The sequence below is a fragment of the Podarcis erhardii genome (assembly GCF_964252035.2).
Source record: "Podarcis erhardii genome assembly, chromosome: 14".
In the NCBI taxonomy this organism is placed as follows: domain Eukaryota; kingdom Metazoa; phylum Chordata; class Lepidosauria; order Squamata; family Lacertidae; genus Podarcis; species Podarcis erhardii.
In genome coordinates this window covers 45335790-45353565 of record NC_138503.1, presented here as the reverse complement: position 1 = coordinate 45353565, position 17776 = coordinate 45335790, and the positions used below count along the sequence as shown (strand labels likewise).

General features: G+C 45.8%; 1 protein-coding gene across 1 annotated transcript in view; it reads left to right on the top strand.

Moving 5' to 3' along the window:
• The window catches only part of CPSF4 (cleavage and polyadenylation specific factor 4), a 20244-nt gene extending 2468 nt beyond the window's left edge, over positions 1–17776 (top strand). Inside the window, exons 2-8 of the mRNA XM_081840056.1 lie at positions 53–103; positions 1064–1216; positions 14185–14280; positions 14648–14741; positions 15851–15923; positions 16311–16481; positions 17425–17776. Coding sequence (XP_081696182.1) covers positions 53–103; positions 1064–1216; positions 14185–14280; positions 14648–14741; positions 15851–15923; positions 16311–16481; positions 17425–17493 — 707 coding nt within the window. The 3' untranslated portion in view covers positions 17494–17776. The remainder of the gene's footprint in view (positions 1–52; positions 104–1063; positions 1217–14184; positions 14281–14647; positions 14742–15850; positions 15924–16310; positions 16482–17424) is intronic.

The window sequence follows — 17776 nt, the reverse complement described above, 5'->3', positions numbered from 1 at the left end:
CTACAGAGGTGTGGGATATAGGGAGCTTCATTGTGAATCTCTTTTTCCACAGAATCGGGTGCAGCTGTCTGTGACTTTTTTTTAAAAGCGGCCTGTGGAAAAGGTAAGCCACACCTGCAAATTGCTGTGCTAGAAAAAGATGAAGCAAAGCCAATTAATAAACCACAGTCCTTTATTATGAATCAGTAGTTAGTCTTTATTTATATACTGCATCAGTGTACGTAGCACTTGACAGAGAAACAAGGAAGTTTGTTAGGTATGTGGACATAAGATGTACAAAACTTTGTAGAACTAAAGGGCCTCCAATGAAACTATCAGTCCCTGGTACAACAAAACCACTTTTTTGACCCCATTGACTTACAAACTGAGGTGTCAGAATAAAAGTAATACATTAGGATCTTGTGGTTTCCAACTCCTATGATTTTTTGAGAAGACATGATTTTCTGTTCATGGACCCTCCTTTCATTTTGACATCTCTTCGTCATCCTATCTGCCTAGAAGACTCTATGAGGGAAGAAGTTGTTTCTACCATGTTAGTTCTGCATATATTAAAGGGTAAAGGGACCCCTGACTATTAGGTCCAGTCATGGCCGACTCTGGGGTTGCGGCGCTCATCTCGCTTTACTGGCTGAGGGAGCCGGCATACAGCTTCCGGGTCATGTGGCCAGCATGACTAAGCTGCTTCTGGCGAATCAGAGTAGCGCACGGAAACACTGTTTACCTTCCCGCCAGAGCGGTACCTATTTATCTACTTGCACTTTGACATGCTTTCGAACTGCTAGATTGGCAGGAGCAGGGACCGAGCAACGGGAGCTCACCCTGTCGCGGGGATTTGAACCGCCAACCTTCTGATCGGCAAGTCCTAGGCTCTGTGCTTTAACCCACAGTGCCACCCGCGTCCCTTCTGCATATATTATCTATGAACAAATATGCTCTGTGAGCCAAACATGTTTCTTTGACCTAAAGGAAAATTGTAATACCTGCATTGATGCTTTGTACCCATAATTCAGATGGGGTGTGTGTTAAAGAGCCTTTCTTTTATCTCTTGTTTTCTGCACAATAGGAGGAATGTGTCCCTTCCGGCACATCAGTGGCGAAAAGACAGTGGTTTGCAAACACTGGCTACGAGGGCTGTGCAAGAAGGGTGACCAGTGTGAATTCTTGCATGAATATGACATGACTAAGATGCCAGAGTGTTATTTTTACTCAAAATATGGTAAGAGGAAATATGGTATCTGCGTGAGTTTTACTGGTACTGTGAAGGCTTGCCTTGTACAGAGGAAGTCACTCAATACAAATAGACATTTATGAAGCACTTTAAAATGTTGAGGGTACTTCACGTATATTGTCTCAGCAATCCTTACAATAGCTCCATAAATTAAGGTCAGTACTATATTACAATTCCACGAGGAGATGCTTGCCTAACACCACCCACTGATGACAGAAGTTTGCAACTTTGTGATGTATAAATTTTGATATTAGATTCTTGATACAGATTTTGCTGTAGCTGTTTTATGTATTTATCCAATGGCACTTATTCTCTATATAGAATGTACCAATGAATAATTCGATCCTGGTGTTCCTGCATTGTGTAACTCTCATGCGTATCTCCTGTGGGAATGTTCTGGGGTGCAGGAGAGGATATATTGACTAATTATATCCTTATCCAACTTGTGCTAACAAGTTCCCAAAATATCAGCAGAGTTTATAGACATTCCCCTTTAAGTTCGCAACGGTAACGCTTGCACAGGTTCGCTAGAACCTCTATAATAATTACTCTGGTAATTTCCCCTTTGTTCCCTCTTAAAATACAAGACACGACACAGTCTTTATAAAAGTATAAAAGAGTTTACTCACGTTCTGTTCACAATATGATCCCAGAAGGTAGGCAGGCTTAAAAAGGTTACATGCACTTAGAATCTATCTTGTAGCAAGATAGTACTGTCCTCTCTTGGCTGGGAGCCAAGAGGGCATGTTGCTCCTTCAGAAGATGAAGATGGCAAAGAGGCAAGAGACAAGAGAGAGAGTGGCTGCCTGCCCTGTGCTTTTATCATTACCTGCACAGGTGAGGCCACACCCACCTCTGGTCACATGCGGAGGAAGTCCGTCCCCAGGAAGTTTACCTGCTTGCTGGACAGACATCCCTCCCCATGTTCTAACATGTACACTCTAGGAATGTTGTCATTGACTGCTCCTGTGTTTACATCCCACATACCCCTTCTCAGGCAATACAACATTATACAAAACATAAACAACTTTATTCAACCACCCAGAGTCCCAGCTTGACACGTAGATTCTGGAAACTCTCTCTTGGTAGGGGTTTCGTCAGGATGTCAGCAGTCATCTCTTGGGTGCTGCAGTAGGATAGTTCCACAAGTCCATCCTGGATCATCTGGCGTATGTAGTGGTACTTAACCCCAATGTGTTTTGTTCTGGCCAGGAACTTCTCACTCTGCGTCAGCTTCAGGCAACTTTGATTGTCCTCTAGCAAGCTGACAGGCCCTTTTCTCACCAACCCAAAGTCCTTTATGAGTTGATCAAGCCAGGCGATCTCTCTGCAGGCTTCTGTTGCTGCAACGTATTCTGATTCTGTGGAAGATAATGCTACACAGCTCTGTTTATAACTGCCCCATGAAACAGGTCCATCACCAAACATGAAAACATGACCACTTGTTGATTTATAATCAGCATTATCCCCAGCCCAATCCGCATCAGTATACCCAACCAACTTAGGGTCTCTGACGGCTGGTAACCTTAATTTACAATTCATGGTACCCTTCAAATATCGCACCACCCTCTTTACACCTGCCCAATCATGCTCAGTGGGAGAATTCACTTTTCTGCTAAGAATCCCCACAGCATTAGCTAAGTCAGGTCTACATGTGGTAACTAAATACAAAAGTTTACCAATCGCCGACCTGTAGTCGTTGTTGTCTGGCAACTGCTTCGAATCCTCCTGATTCTTCAGGAAGTCAGTAGCCATCGGTGTAGCGACTGGATGTGCGTCTTGCATCTGCATGTGCTCAATTAGCTCGTGGATCTTCTGTCTTTGGCTGAGAAGAAATGAGCCGTCCTCTTCTCTTTCCACCTGGATCCCGAGGTAGTACTGGACATCTCCTAGCTCCTTGACCTCCACCTCTTTGCTAAGGTGTTTTACTATCTGTGTATAGTCTTTCTCACTTGCTGTGGCAATAATCAGGTCATCAACAAATGCTAAGATATATGAGAATTGTCCATTATTTGACTTACTGTACAAGCACTTGTCAGCGTCGCCTTGCTTGTACCCAAGTTGCGTCAGCATTTTATGCAACTTCTGGTTCCAGGCTCTAGCAGCCTGTTTAAGTCCATAAAGTCCTTTCTGCAGTTTGCACACTAAATGTGCCTCATGTGGTTTCACAAAACCTTTGGGCTGTTTCATATAAATTTCTTCAGAAATCTGCCCATGTAGAAAAGCGGTAGCAATGTCTATGTGTTTCACTCTCATTTTCTTGGAGGCTGCAATGCTTAAAAGCATTCTTACGCTGCTGTACCTCACGGTTGGTGCAAAAACTTCATCATAATCTTCACCAAAACGCTGTGAAAATCCCTGTGCTACAAGTCTAGCTTTGTAGCGCTGCACTTCTCCTTCTGACCCCTTCTTAACCTTGAAAACCCATTTACTGCCAATGGCCTTCTTACCGGGAGGCAGCTCAGTGAGTGTCCAGGTCTTGTTCTGATGCAGTGCATCCATCTCCTCCTGCGCGGCCTTCCTCCAGAGACTGGCTTCTGCAGCTGGCATCTCCTGTATCTCTTCCCAAGTGGAAGGTTCTTGTGGAAACGCCGACCCTGCAAAGTAGGACAACCGTAATGGTGGGACACCTTTGTTGGTTCTGGACGAGCGCCTGACCTCTGGTTCTGCGACCGCATCAGCTTCCTCATCCTCCTCCAACGCAGGCACGTCCCCATCTGAGTCCTCATCTTCGTCTCTGGTGCCGCCAGGGTTCTGGTCCTCTGCGTCTTCTGGTGCGTCGCCTGTAGGGGGCGCTGTAACACTCGAAGGCAGATTAGTACTTTGTGGGGTCTCAAAGGGAAATATACAAACTCTTGAGTCCTTTCTGACTCATCTGAAGAATCCACAACAGTGTTCTTAGTGTCTACCTTTCCATATTCATCAACATAAACCGCATGGTATGCATTTGTCTTACCAGTTTGTAAGTCCATAATTCTATATCCTTTGCCTCCAGAGGCGTATCCCACCAGGATACCTGCTTTTGCCCTGGAGTCAAGCTTGTGTCTGTGTTCCTTGGGCACGTGGAAGTAACACGGACTTCCAAACACACGTATGTGCGACAGATTGGGAGCTTTCCCATGCCAAAGTTCAAATGGTGTGCGCTCTGCACCTTTAGTTGGCAGTCTATTCTGCAAATAGACCGATGTGTACACTCCTTCGGCCCACAGCTTCTGTGGCAAACATGCATCCTTTAGCATGCACCTTGTCATGTCCATAATGGACCTAAACTTTCTCTCAGCTATGGCATTCTGCTGTGGTGTGTAAGGAATTGTGGTTACATGTGCAATTCCTTCCTTGGCCAGGAGAGCCTGCATTTCATTTGAGCAGTACTCACCTCCATTGTCGCTCATTAGCACAGCTGGAGCTCTTTGGAATTTATTCTTGACCATGGCAATGTATTCCTGGAGCTTGTCCACTGTCTCACTCTTCTCTTTGAGGAAATACACAACACAAAATCTTGAAAAGTCATCCAGAAATATTAAAATATATCTATTCTTTCCCAGTGAGGGAACATTCATGGGTCCACATATGTCAGTGTGCACTATGTCAAGCACTTTGTTGCTTCTTTGTTCTGCACAACATGGAAATGAAGGTTTTACAGCCTTCTCAGTAATACAGCTTATGCACTTTGCTGGAGCTTTGTTGCTCTGCTTTACCTGCAAACCTCTTACAAGATCTCTTTTCTGTAGATCCAGAATGACGTTGGTGTCTCTATGTCCAAGCCTTCTGTGCCACAGGTCCAGATCTGCTTCATCCTTCTGGCTGGAATGTGCCACTTTTGCAGACTGATTCTCTGAAAGATCAAGCTCATATACACCTGTGGTGGGATAGTGTGCTGCTTGTGCGTAAAAGCTTGATCCCTCTGGGGTTTGGCTGGTCATCCAAACCGATGCACTAACGGAGCCCCCAAAGCATGACTCCGTCAGTCGCTGGTAGAATCTGACAGTGGGCGTCTACGGAATTTACGCCAACATAAAAGCTCTTTGACAGACATGCGCTTTCGAGACTCTCTGCGTGACAGTTTCCGGCGAAGGGTGGGCGTTCCCAACGGGGGTCCCGTTACCTCTCCACTACTCTCACTGGAAGCATCCCAGAGCCTCCCCTCCGCTGTGACTCCTGCACTCCCCCTGCTGGTTCCCTCTTCTACCGCAGATTCTCTCCTATTTTCCTGTAGCCTGTCCACTACCTGTCTCTCCGATGGCAGTTCCCTGACATCCACCTCCCCCCCAGGGCCCCCTTCACCCCCTCCCGCCTCCTCTCCCACTGGCGGTGAGGGCGGAAAGCCCCTGAAGGAACTCTCCTCGTCGTCCGAGGATTCTAACACTTCCAGCCACGGCGTACCGTCTCTCTCCCCGTCTTCCTCTTCTTCGTCGGAGTCGGCTTCTTCACCCACCCCTGACTCTGGGAACCCTTCAAACTCTCCTTCCTCATCGGTGGTCCCAAAGTGTTCCCTTCTAAATCGAGCCACGGGTTGCGGTTTTCTTGGGAAACGCTGATGAAATGTTTCTATTAAAACCTCGTCATTGACTACCTCTGCTGGTACCCAAGTGTTTTCCGACTCTGCTTCCCCCTCCCATTCTACCAGATATTCCACCTGATTCCCCTTCCACCTGGAATCAATGATTCCTGCCACGTTCATGTCGCGCTCTCTCTCTTCTATCACGGGCGTTTGGGTGGCCTCTCTCTCACGCTCCCCCCACTCGCGTCCCTCTCGGTACGGCGACAGTAATGACCTGTGAAATACTGGGTGTAATTTCATGTGACTGGGCAGCCTGAGTTTGAATGCCACTGGGTTGACCTGCTGTATGACCTCAAAGGGTCCCAATCTTTTGGGCCTCAATTTCTTACTCCCGCCCTTGAACGGTAGCCCTTGGGTGGACAACCACACCCGGTCCCCCACCCTTATAGTTTCACCTTCCCTCCTATTTCTGTCTGCTTGCTTCTTATATTCTTCCTTGGCTTTCTCTAAGTTAAGTTGAAGCTGACGGTGGATCGCCTCCATCTCTTCAAAAAAATATTCCGCCGCCGGCACGCTCCACCTCTCCCCTCCCTCTCCTGGGAATGCCCGGGGGTGACACCCATAATTTGCCAGGAAGGGACTCATCCCTGTGGACACGTTCTCCGCGTTGTTGTAGGCAAATTCTGCTAGAGGTAACTTATCCACCCAATCATTTTCTCTGTCTTTTACATAACACCTCAGGTATTGTTGTAAAACCCCATTTGCCCTTTCCGCTTGCCCATTGGTTTCTGGGTGCCGGGCAGTTGAGAAATTGAGTTCTACGTGCAGTAAGCTCATAAGTTTCCTCCAGAACCTGGAAGTAAATTGTTTCCCTCTGTCGCTGACCACCCTCAAGGGGGCGCCATGCAACTTGAAAATATGTTCTACAAACAACTTGGCGGTTTCCTCCGCTGTGACTGCATGTGAACAAGCTATAAAATGACACATCTTGGTTAATTGATCTACCACCACCATGACAGCTGTTTTGCCTTTGGATTTTGGCAGGTCCGTCATAAAATCTATGGATACTGCCTCCCATGGCCTTTCGGGCGTGGGTAAGGGTTGTAATAGCCCCGCTGGCGCCACCCTCTCTCCTTTCGCTCGCTGGCACCTGTCGCAACCCCTGACATATTCCCGTACGTCCTCCCTCACCTTGGGCCACCAAAACTCCCTGGTAACCAACCACATGGTTTTGTGCTGTCCAAAATGTCCCGCTGTGGGGCTGTCATGCAACTGCTTGAGTACTCTGCCCCTCAGTTCCCCGTCGGGTATGTACAGTGCCCCTTTGTAATACAACGCCCCGTTCTTTTCTTCGAACCCCCCTGTGTTCTCCTCTGTCCTCCGGAGCTCTCTGAGTTTCTCTTGGGCGTATTCATCGTTCTCCGTACCCTCTATCAGTTCCCTCTGCCCCACCAATGCCGCCCCACACACCCAGCGGTCTTCAGGGATTACATGCCTTGCCTCAGGCGCTCCCTCCCCCTCTAAGTACTCAGGTTTCCTGGAAAGAGCGTCCGCCCTCACGTTCTCGGAGCCGGGCACGTAACGAATCTCAAAGTGGAATTTGGAGAACTCCTGGGCCCATCTCACTTGTCTCTGGTTCAGCACTCGGGCTGTTCTCCAGTATTCCAGATTTTTGTGGTCAGTTCGGACTTGAACCTTGTGCTGCGCCCCAATCAGCAAGTGCCGCCATTTCCGGAATGCTTCATGAATGGCGAGCAGTTCTCGGTCGTACACTGTGTAGTTCCTCTCTGATTTGTTCAACTTCCGCGAGAAGAATGCACACGGTCTCCATTCAGACGTATCTTTTCCCGGCTGGAGAAGAACGGCCCCCACCGCTCGGTCTGACGCGTCAGTCTCCACTCTCATTGGTTGTTGTAGATCCACGTGCAAGAGTTGCTCTTCCGACGCAAACGCCTGCTTTAAGCGTTCGAACGCTTGTTGCGCTTCTCCCGTCCAAACAAATTTCTTTTTGCTACTAAGACAATCCGTGATGGGCGCTGTTAAATGGGCAAAGTTTTTGATGAACTTCCTATAGAAGTTTCCGAAGCCCAGGAACCTTTGCACGTCCTTCTTGGTCTTTGGTGTTTTCCATTCCAGTACCGCTTGAACCTTGCTGGGATCCATGGCCAATCCCTTGTCAGACAACCGGTACCCCAGGAATTCCACCTCCTTGGTATGAAACTGACACTTCTCCAGTTTCACCCACAGCCGGTTTTCTCGCAGCTTGCTCAGTACCTCTCTTACATCTCGCACATGCTGCTCCTCATTGTCTGAGTACACCAGAACGTCATCTAAGAACGCTACGCAGTTCTTGTAGAGCAGTGGCCCCAGGACGTGATTCATGAATGATTGAAAACAGGCGGAGCCCCCTTGTAATCCGAAAGGCATAACGGTGTACTCAAAGGCCCCCAAGGGGGTGAACATAGTGGTCTTCCACTCATCCCCCTTTCTCACACGTATCAAGTTATATGCCCCCCTAAGGTCCAGCTTGGTAAAAATTTTCCCTTTTCTCACCCGTGTTAGAATGTCATCAATTCTGGGCATAGGGAAAGTCACTGGTTCTGACACTGCATTTAGGGCCCTGAAATCACATACAAGCCTGGGCTTGCCTGTGTTTTTTTTGTCCACAAAGAACACTGGGCTGCCCCCCACCGCTCGTGACTCTCTGATGAAACCTCGCTTGAGATTCTTGTCAATGAACTCCCTTAACTCCTGCATCTCACTGTCTGACATTGCATACAGCTTGCCCACTGGCAATTGTGCTCCTGGGAGTAAGGTAATTTGACAATCAAAGGGTCTGTGCGGGGGCAGTTTATCTGCTTCTTTTTCGCTGAATACGTCAAGCAAGTCAGCGTATTGTGGTGGCACCCTCCCTTTGTCCATCACTTCCATCCCTGCTAGAGTGCCCCTGGCGCCTGCCTGAGCCTCTCCCTCCTTGCAGTGTTCTAGGCAATGTGCTGATCCAAAGGAAACCACTCTCTGATGCCAGCCTACTAGCGGATCGTGTAGCGCCAGCCAGCTCATACCCAAGATAATAGGAGCTCCTCCCAAGGTGGCTACGTTAAACGCTATCAGTTCGGTGTGTCGTGCCACCCTCATTATCATTGGTACAGTCTGTTGGCTCACTTCTCCTCCCAACAGCTCCCTCCCATCAATCGTGGTAACCTGCAAAGGCTTACTCAATGGGATAGTCTGTATTTGGTGTGCAGCTGCAAACTCTTTGCTCATGAAATTACATGAGCTACCTGAATCCAATAGCGCCTTTATCTTCAGTGGGTGTCCGTTTGCCAGTTCCAGCAACACCTCTATCACAAGCGCTGGTCTTGGAGGTTCCGGCGTGGGCACATTCATTACTCCCTGGCCTGGCTGCTGTGCCCTGATGTTGGCAACCAGGCGTTGGCTTTTACTGGCTCCGTGATTTCTTCTTCCTCCTTCCCCCCAACAGTTCCCGCCATCCCTTGCCATTCCTTCCTTTGCGGACAGACTCTGGCAAAGTGACCTGGCTGTTGGCAGAGATAGCATCTCTTGCCGCTCTTTCCCTCCTTCTTCCGCCCTTCACTGGTGTTTGAAACTGCGCGCGCGCGCGCTGTTCCAAGTTCCATCGGCTCTGCTGGCGGGAAAGGCTGCTCCGGAATCTCTGGAATGCGGAAGTCCTTCCAACGTTCCCCCTTTCCTTCCCGCTTTTCCATAGCTCTAGCTTCCTGGCGTGCCCCAATGGACAGCGCTGATTTAGTCAGCTGATCCATAGACTCCGCCCTAGGCGCCCGGGAAAGTTCATCTTTCACTGCCGGAGAGAGACCTTCTTCAAACAGCATTTGAATAGGTTCACTAGCAAGGTCCCACCCAAGTCTATGAATCAGCATGGTGAACTCAGTCCAGTACTCACGTACAGATCGGCTCCCCTGTTTACACGCCATTAACTGCCTGCGCACCACTCCCTGCTCGATCTCGCTGGAAAACATCAAGTCCATGGCGCGGAAAAACTTCATTGTGTCCTTTAAGATTTCATTATTGGCTGCCATCAGGGGCCGAACCCAGTCCCTCGCCCCTCCCTCTAGATGGCCAATCACGTACGCCACTCTAGAGTTCTCGTCGGGGAAGTCATCAAACAGTAGATTGAGTGCATATTGCATCTCTGTCCTAAAGGCTTGATAGTTCCGGGGATCCCCCCCAAATTTCTGCACCAGTCCAGGCACCCGTCTGGCAAGTGGGGTGGTCTTCCCCTTATCTGCATCTTGAGCCCTCCTCTCCTCGAGCCTCGCCGTTTGCAGTGCCAGCTGGACCTCCAACGCCCTGTACCTTTGTTCCAGGCTTGGATCTGCGCCAGCTCCCGCTCCTGCTCCTCCGGTTCCGGATGGTTCGCTCATGATGCCTTCTGCTTGCACAAGCTGCTTTCAAAGACTGTCAGATTGCTGTGGTGGGATAGTGTGCTGCTTGTGCGTAAAAGCTTGATCCCTCTGGGGTTTGGCTGGTCATCCAAACCGATGCACTAACGGAGCCCCCAAAGCATGACTCCGTCAGTCGCTGGTAGAATCTGACAGTGGGCGTCTACGGAATTTACGCCAACATAAAAGCTCTTTGACAGACATGCGCTTTCGAGACTCTCTGCGTGACAGTTTCCGGCGAAGGGTGGGCGTTCCCAACGGGGGTCCCGTTACCTCTCCACTACTCTCACTGGAAGCATCCCAGAGCCTCCCCTCCGCTGTGACTCCTGCACTCCCCCTGCTGGTTCCCTCTTCTACCGCAGATTCTCTCCTATTTTCCTGTAGCCTGTCCACTACCTGTCTCTCCGATGGCAGTTCCCTGACAACACCATTGATTAGCTCTGCTTGAGCAAACACTTTGCCATTTCTAGTCACCTTGCATTCTCCATTTCCAAATGTGATCTGGAAACCTTTCTTGTCCAGTGTGGACACGCTGATTAAATTGCAGCTCAGCTCTGGAACATACAAAACTCTAGAGATTGTGTTCTCAATGCATTCATTGTTTATATTGCATTTCAGACTCATGGAACCTGCACCTTTTGCTTTAACAATGTTCCCATCTGCAATTTCAATTTCAGATCCTTCTTCATCATTTATCTCATTAAAATAGTCCTTTTTATATGAAAAATGTGAGCTGGCACCTGAATCAATTATCCATTTATTACGTCTATTTTCACGATTCTGGACAGCTAAATTCCTTTCTTGCAGTAGCCATGTGCATTCGCATTTCCCCTTCTTTTCCCCTTTTGGCTGAAAGGGGTGGGGTTTCTTGGCTTTAGGAGCCTTGCAATTCTTTGCAATGTGTCCTTCTTTGTTACAATTGAAACAAATCACTTTCTTAGGCATCTCTTTGGACTTTGTACATTGCCTAGATGCATAACTGCTGTCCTTGCTTCTAGCATTTCTCACTGGAGATTCAGCTCTATCTCTGCATTCTTCTTTTAAATAACCAATCAAGTCTTTAAAAGTCAGACCTTGTCTATGATCCATCAAACTTACAAATGCGCTAAAGCGTGGTCCAAGTGATGATAACAAAAATGCTATCTTTGTATCTTCATCAAAAGCTTTGGGAGTCAAATCAATTCTCTGAATAATCTCAGTGAACTTGTTGATGTGCTCTGTGAATTCCTCTTTTGAATTCATCCTCACTCTGGTTAATTTACACACCAAGTTTCTGAAGCAGTTTATGCTAGATTCTCCATACACGCGCTCAATATCTCTTAAGATTTGAGATGCATCATCTGTACTATTTATTAATGATAGCTGCTCATCACGAAGTCCACTCAAAATTATGTGTCTAGCTTCGCTGTTCATGCGTTTCCAAGCACTTATCTTGGCTAAAGCTTCCTCAGACGATCCCGTAGGTTGAGGGTTTAAAGCTTCCAAAATGTGCTTATAATCTAAACATGCTATCAAGCGCTGCTTCCAGTGTATGAAATTGTGTTCATTCAGCACAGGCATTCCTAGCTTTGCATCACTATCAAAAGCTGCTCTAGCCATCTTAAAATCCAAAAATTTGAAAATTCTTCAAAATTTCAAAATTTCTCAAAATTTTAAAATCAAAATCTCAAAAATCTCAAAAATGCAAAACAATTCTTCACTGCCTTGGGTCACTGTGAACTCTGAGGGAAGGGGGGGTGCTTAATCCCCACTGCACAATGGAACAAAGGACCATGTGCTTACCAGGAAGTTAACTCAGAAAAATACTACTCAACTCAAAATCACAATCCAACGCAATCCTTCAAAAATACGCAGAAATATGCAATACTGGGGCCAATAACCCTTTGTGGGAATGTTCTGGGGTGCAGGAGAGGATATATTGACTAATTATATCCTTATCCAACTTGTGCTAACAAGTTCCCAAAATATCAGCAGAGTTTATAGACATTCCCCTTTAAGTTCGCAACGGTAACGCTTGCACAGGTTCGCTAGAACCTCTATAATAATTACTCTGGTAATTTCCCCTTTGTTCCCTCTTAAAATACAAGACACGACACAGTCTTTATAAAAGTATAAAAGAGTTTACTCACGTTCTGTTCACAATATGATCCCAGAAGGTAGGCAGGCTTAAAAAGGTTACATGCACTTAGAATCTATCTTGTAGCAAGATAGTACTGTCCTCTCTTGGCTGGGAGCCAAGAGGGCATGTTGCTCCTTCAGAAGATGAAGATGGCAGAGAGGCAAGAGGCAAGAGACAAGAGAGAGAGTGGCTGCCTGCCCTGTGCTTTTATCATTACCTGCACAGGTGAGGCCACACCCACCTCTGGTCACATGCGGAGGAAGTCCGTCCCCAGGAAGTTTACCTGCTTGCTGGACAGACATCCCTCCCCATGTTCTAACATGTACACTCTAGGAATGTTGTCATTGACTGCTCCTGTGTTTACATCCCACATCTCCCACATTGTGTAAACCACTGAATCACTGCATTCCATGCTTATCTGACCCTGGAGTATTTTTTTGCAGCTGGTCAGAATGTTTTGCTAGGACAGTTTTAAGTTAGCACTGGAGTGTTAAACTAGCATCTCCTTGAAGCTTTCCTAGGCCATGTGGGAATGGAATGTCATAGTTCCTTTCTGAAGGCCTGGTTGTCAAGGCAACTGTGCGATAAGTGCAAAAGCTGAATGAAGGGAAGTTGCTAACACAGTGGAGCCTGACATTTTACATCCTTTGATGTTTGCTTGATGTTTTATGATGTATGGCTATGTGTGTAGAACTCTATAAAAGCTTTGCTCTACTGTTCAATCAGAGCAATCTTTCTAACTTGCAGTTCATTGCTAACCAATGGTTAGTGGGCCTGTCCTATTGGAGCAATACCTTTTCTATTGTCTTTTATTTAAAGGTTGGTTGCCTCACCTCGGCAAGAACCAGTGGTTTAGAAGTAAATTCTTACTACATTTGTAATTCCATATTTTGGTTGCTATACTGTACTGTCCTAGGTCTCCATAGACACATCAGCCTTGAGTTGTAGTTTGGGTCATGTGAAATCATACTGCTTCACACATTTTGGGGCCGTGTATTAGGATTGGCAGTAACACAAGGGAACAAGATAAGTTACCTTGCAGTTCTCACCAATAGGAGCTGGTTTTTGAGCTAAACTTAACTTGCAGTGAACATTAAATTCTGTATTTTATTATGCTGTCTGGTGCAATTTGGAATTTCTCTTCCCAAGTGTTTATAGGACAAAATAATCAAAAATGTGTATAACCCTTGAGCGTGGGCATATGGTTGTATATTGAGTAGTTCTGTTTGAAAATTTGCACTTTTAGTTATCATTGTTACATGAAGTGCTGTGCTGTCCATAACGTACTGTGAATTCCATAATTTTTATATGCCTTATTTGTTTTGGGTTGCACTTGAAGTGAATAAATGATCTAAGTGACACCAACTTTGTGGTGATTTAGTAAAGGTAAAGGGACCCCTGACCATTAGGTCTAGTCGTGGCCAACTCTGGGGTTGCGGCGCTCACCTCACTTTATTGGCCGAGGGAGCCGGCGTACAGCTTCCGGGTCATGTGGCCAGCATGACTAAGCCGCTTCTGGCAAACCAGAGCAGCACACGGAAACGCCGTTTACCTTCCCGCCGGAGCGGTACCTATTTATCTACTTGCACTTTGACGTGCCTTCGAACTGCTAGGTTGGCAGGAGGTGATTTAGTATAACATAAGTAAAAACCTTAAATTGTCTTCATTCTGAATATGACTCTTTATGCTTAACTTTTTAGAATCTTTATTTATCTGGCTAGAGAAGGTTTACACTACCAGAAGAAAGCCAAGATTCTAGAAAGCCAAGATTCTTGTGATAGCAAAAGATATGCATTCAAGTTTTTCCTGATGCTGTAACATTGTTCTGGGAAAACTGTTTGATCCTGATGCTGATGCACAATGCTCTTTCTCTCTTGGTTGGTCCAGTAAAGTGGGTGTTTGTCTACTGCAGGGGAATGCAGCAACAAGGAATGCCCATTCTTGCACATTGACCCAGAATCTAAGATCAAAGATTGCCCTTGGTATGACAGAGGTTTTTGTAAACACGGTATGTATACCTCATATTTGTGCTGATGGCTGTGTAGCTTGCTAGCCTGCATCTGTGTTGACTTCCAACATATATTTGCTTTGCGACCATAATGTGAAGCTGCAACACCTTGCATCTTGGGAGAGTCCAATCCCTGATGTCTGGCATAAGAGTTGGCTGCTTAAGAATTTGTCTTCATTTCTGGGAAATTTCTATTTGTGGTAGTGAGAAAGTCTCTGAAAATGCACAATCCTTGTAGCTTGAATGGTCAGAAATCACAGGTAGCCTTGGTTGGCTCGGCTTTGTGTGTATACAGCAAGCCTTGTGTATCCTGAATGTTTCCTGTGTTTGCATATAACAGATATAACCATAAAATCTTTTATTGCAGGCCCCCTCTGTAGGCACAGACATACTCGACGTGTTATATGTGTGAATTATCTGGTAGGCTTCTGTCCAGAGGGCCCCACTTGCAAATTCATGCAGTGAGTATGCTCCAGGATTATTTCTGCTCTTTTATGTTTCCCCTTTAACCTTATACATCATAACTTCTATATCATACACTTGCATATATTAATTTCTTTGAAAGTTGCCCCAGGCTCATTCACAAGTGTCACAGGTTCATCCACCATGCCCTCTGCCATTCAAATGTAGCCTGGAAATCTTTTAGGCTGGTTCTGTGGTCAGAATATTCCTCAAATGAGTGATGAGAAAGTGCTGGACTCTTCTTTTTCGGGTTGAAGAAAACATTTTAAACCCATTTCTGAATAAGCTCCATAGTAGTAAGAGAGAAAGACATGGGAGATTTAGAAGCCAGAAAGTTGGGAAAGGTTGAGGAAAGAAAGTTCTGCAGAGCCCCGTCAATGCCCTGTTTTCTGGAGCTAAGATACGATCCATATGGGAAGGGCCTCTTGTACACTTGAAGGTCTCAAAGCTTGGCCCTGCCTTCTGGAACAGCTGGGAGGAGATCCAGTGTAGGATTAGGCCCTCCTTCACTGTCAGAAAACACATGGAAGTGAAATGGTCTTGGGAAATGATTACTGCATTTCACAAATATATTTCTTAACCTACTGAGGCTTGTGGCTTCCCAATAAGGCAGGCTTGCACAGAGTTCAGGTTTTGCTCAGGGTGTTTTGCTATCATACTTGAAAATGGGAAGATATTGTCAGGTTGACAGTATCCCAGAGTTTTGACTTTCCCTAGCAGCATGGGGTATGGCTTGTCCCCAAAAGTTGTCTCAAGGTGTTAGCCCTGTAAGCTTCTCTCAATTTGGCTGAAGGAGAAAGTACCTCATGCTTCTTTAGCCTTGAGGGTGGGCTCTTCCTCAAGCTGCTCTGGTTGTTGGTTACTGACCTCTGAATGGTTTGGTTGGGGAGAATCTGTTTCTCCTTCCTGTACTATCGCTGTATGTAGAAAATACTTTCTCATTGCTGTAGTTTCTGTATTCAAGCAGCAAAATGTAACATGGAGAGGAATTATTTTCTGTTGCTCAGAACAAGTATGAACTCTGAAGCTGTAAGGGGGAGGTGTCACTGGTTTGAGGGTCAATTTAATCTTTGTATGTTTCCTTATGTACACTTTCTTTTTAAATTAGCCCTCGATTTGAACTTCCCATGGGAACCACAGAGCAACCACCACTGCCTCCACCAACACAGCCACAACAAAAGGTATGCAGTACCCCAGTTAAATCTACAGACTTCTGCAGCATCTTCTGAATGCCAGAGGGTTAAGGTTGTTGAAATAGTTGAACACCAAATATACAGTTTATATCCTTCAGAGAATAGAAATCGCAAAGCACCATTGTGAAATCATTGAGAGGAACTTCTTTTTTTATTTGAAGGGTATATCTTTTTATGCACCATTGGTGTTCCATTCTCTAGTCAGATACTGTGGGAATTTTTTGCTGTCTGAAGGTTGGATGTTACATACTGCATTTGTAGAAGCCTTGGCAAAAAGAAACATTCTTGGGGGTAGTTGCATTTCAATCATGGTTCAGGGCTATAGTACTTTTTTTCTGAATTGATCAATGTGTGGGCTGCTTTTCCCCCTCTCAGCAAAATAACAATCCACCACTACAGAGGTCATCATCCCTCATCCAGTTAACGAGTCAGAACTCTTCTCCCAACCAACAGAGGACCCCACAGGTCATTGGAGTTATGCAGTCTCAAAACAACAGCATGGGGAACAGGGGTCCTCGGCCATTGGAACAGGTCACCTGTTATAAGGTAAGCTGAAGCCTGCAGTTTGTAGGGGCAAGGATAGTCTGGGGAATCTTAAAACTCTGCACCCCAAATCCTGAGTTTTGAAAGTGAAATAAACATAGTTGCATTTTATTTTCATACATCCAAGCGGAGAGTGTTGTTTCAGCCTACTTTGAAAAATAATGGGATTTAGGGACTTGCACTACTTTGCATTATTACATATAAGCACCTAAAACTTCCAAGCACTCTACTGTAATGTTTAAGAAGACAGTCCTTTAATTGCAGGGATAATCTAAAAAGGAATATGTAAGAGTATGAAGCAGCAAAGCAATGGATAGGTATTGAATAAGGAAACTCATCTCTGTCTTGGGTACCTGCTTACACCTTTGTGAAAACACCTTTGTTAATATCGCTACACCTCTGGAAGTTGTTGCAATGGAAGGCAACAAAGTTGAATTCCATAGTTCTCAAGTAAAAAACTTACCCAGATACAATTATCTGTCTCCCAAAGTATGTGTGACAGGATGGGTAAAGAATTCCCCTCTATCTATATCAGCAATGACAATTTTCTGGCTGATGGTCCTGATTTGCCCTGCCAGGCTGATTGGACCAAGGCATGCCCACTTGTTACCTGATGTGGCTTTGAACAGTACCAAATTCAAGCTGAGGTTGCAAATGAACATTACTTAAAGCCATAGATTAAATTTAGTGCTGTTTAACATTTGGCATCTTACTCTGTTGTCACTGCTTTCAACAGGGATACCAACCACTTCCGAAAGCAGCACCACAGGGAAAGGCACCAATTCAAAGTTTCAATCATATATAAACTATTGACTTCCAACCTTGGGAGTACTTTAGGAAGAAAAATAGGTTCCGTGCTTATCATTTGCATTCATGCTAATGTTTTTATTCGAAGCTTTTAACTTCCTGCATTTTAATAGCTTCATTTTTTTTGTCCTCTCTCCAGTGTGGTGAAAAAGGACATTATGCCAACAGATGCACCAAAGGACATTTGGCATTCCTTAGCGGACAGTGAGCCAGCAGCACCTTTTTAAATGTGAGGGCCGAGTTTTGCCTGAAACCACATTGAACTTGTTGAGCCATCTTTTTCCCCCAGTGACTAAATGAAAAGGACAGCCTACTAAGGACTACTTACCCACAACCTCTTTTTTTGTATTTCATTTGTTTTACGTCTTAGAACATAAGTGGTGCCTGCCTTTATTCAGACTGCCCAGCTGGGAAACAGGCTGAAGAAAAGCTTAATATACAAGCCTTCTTCCGAAATAGAATATTTGCAATAGGCACTCCTTGTTCCAATA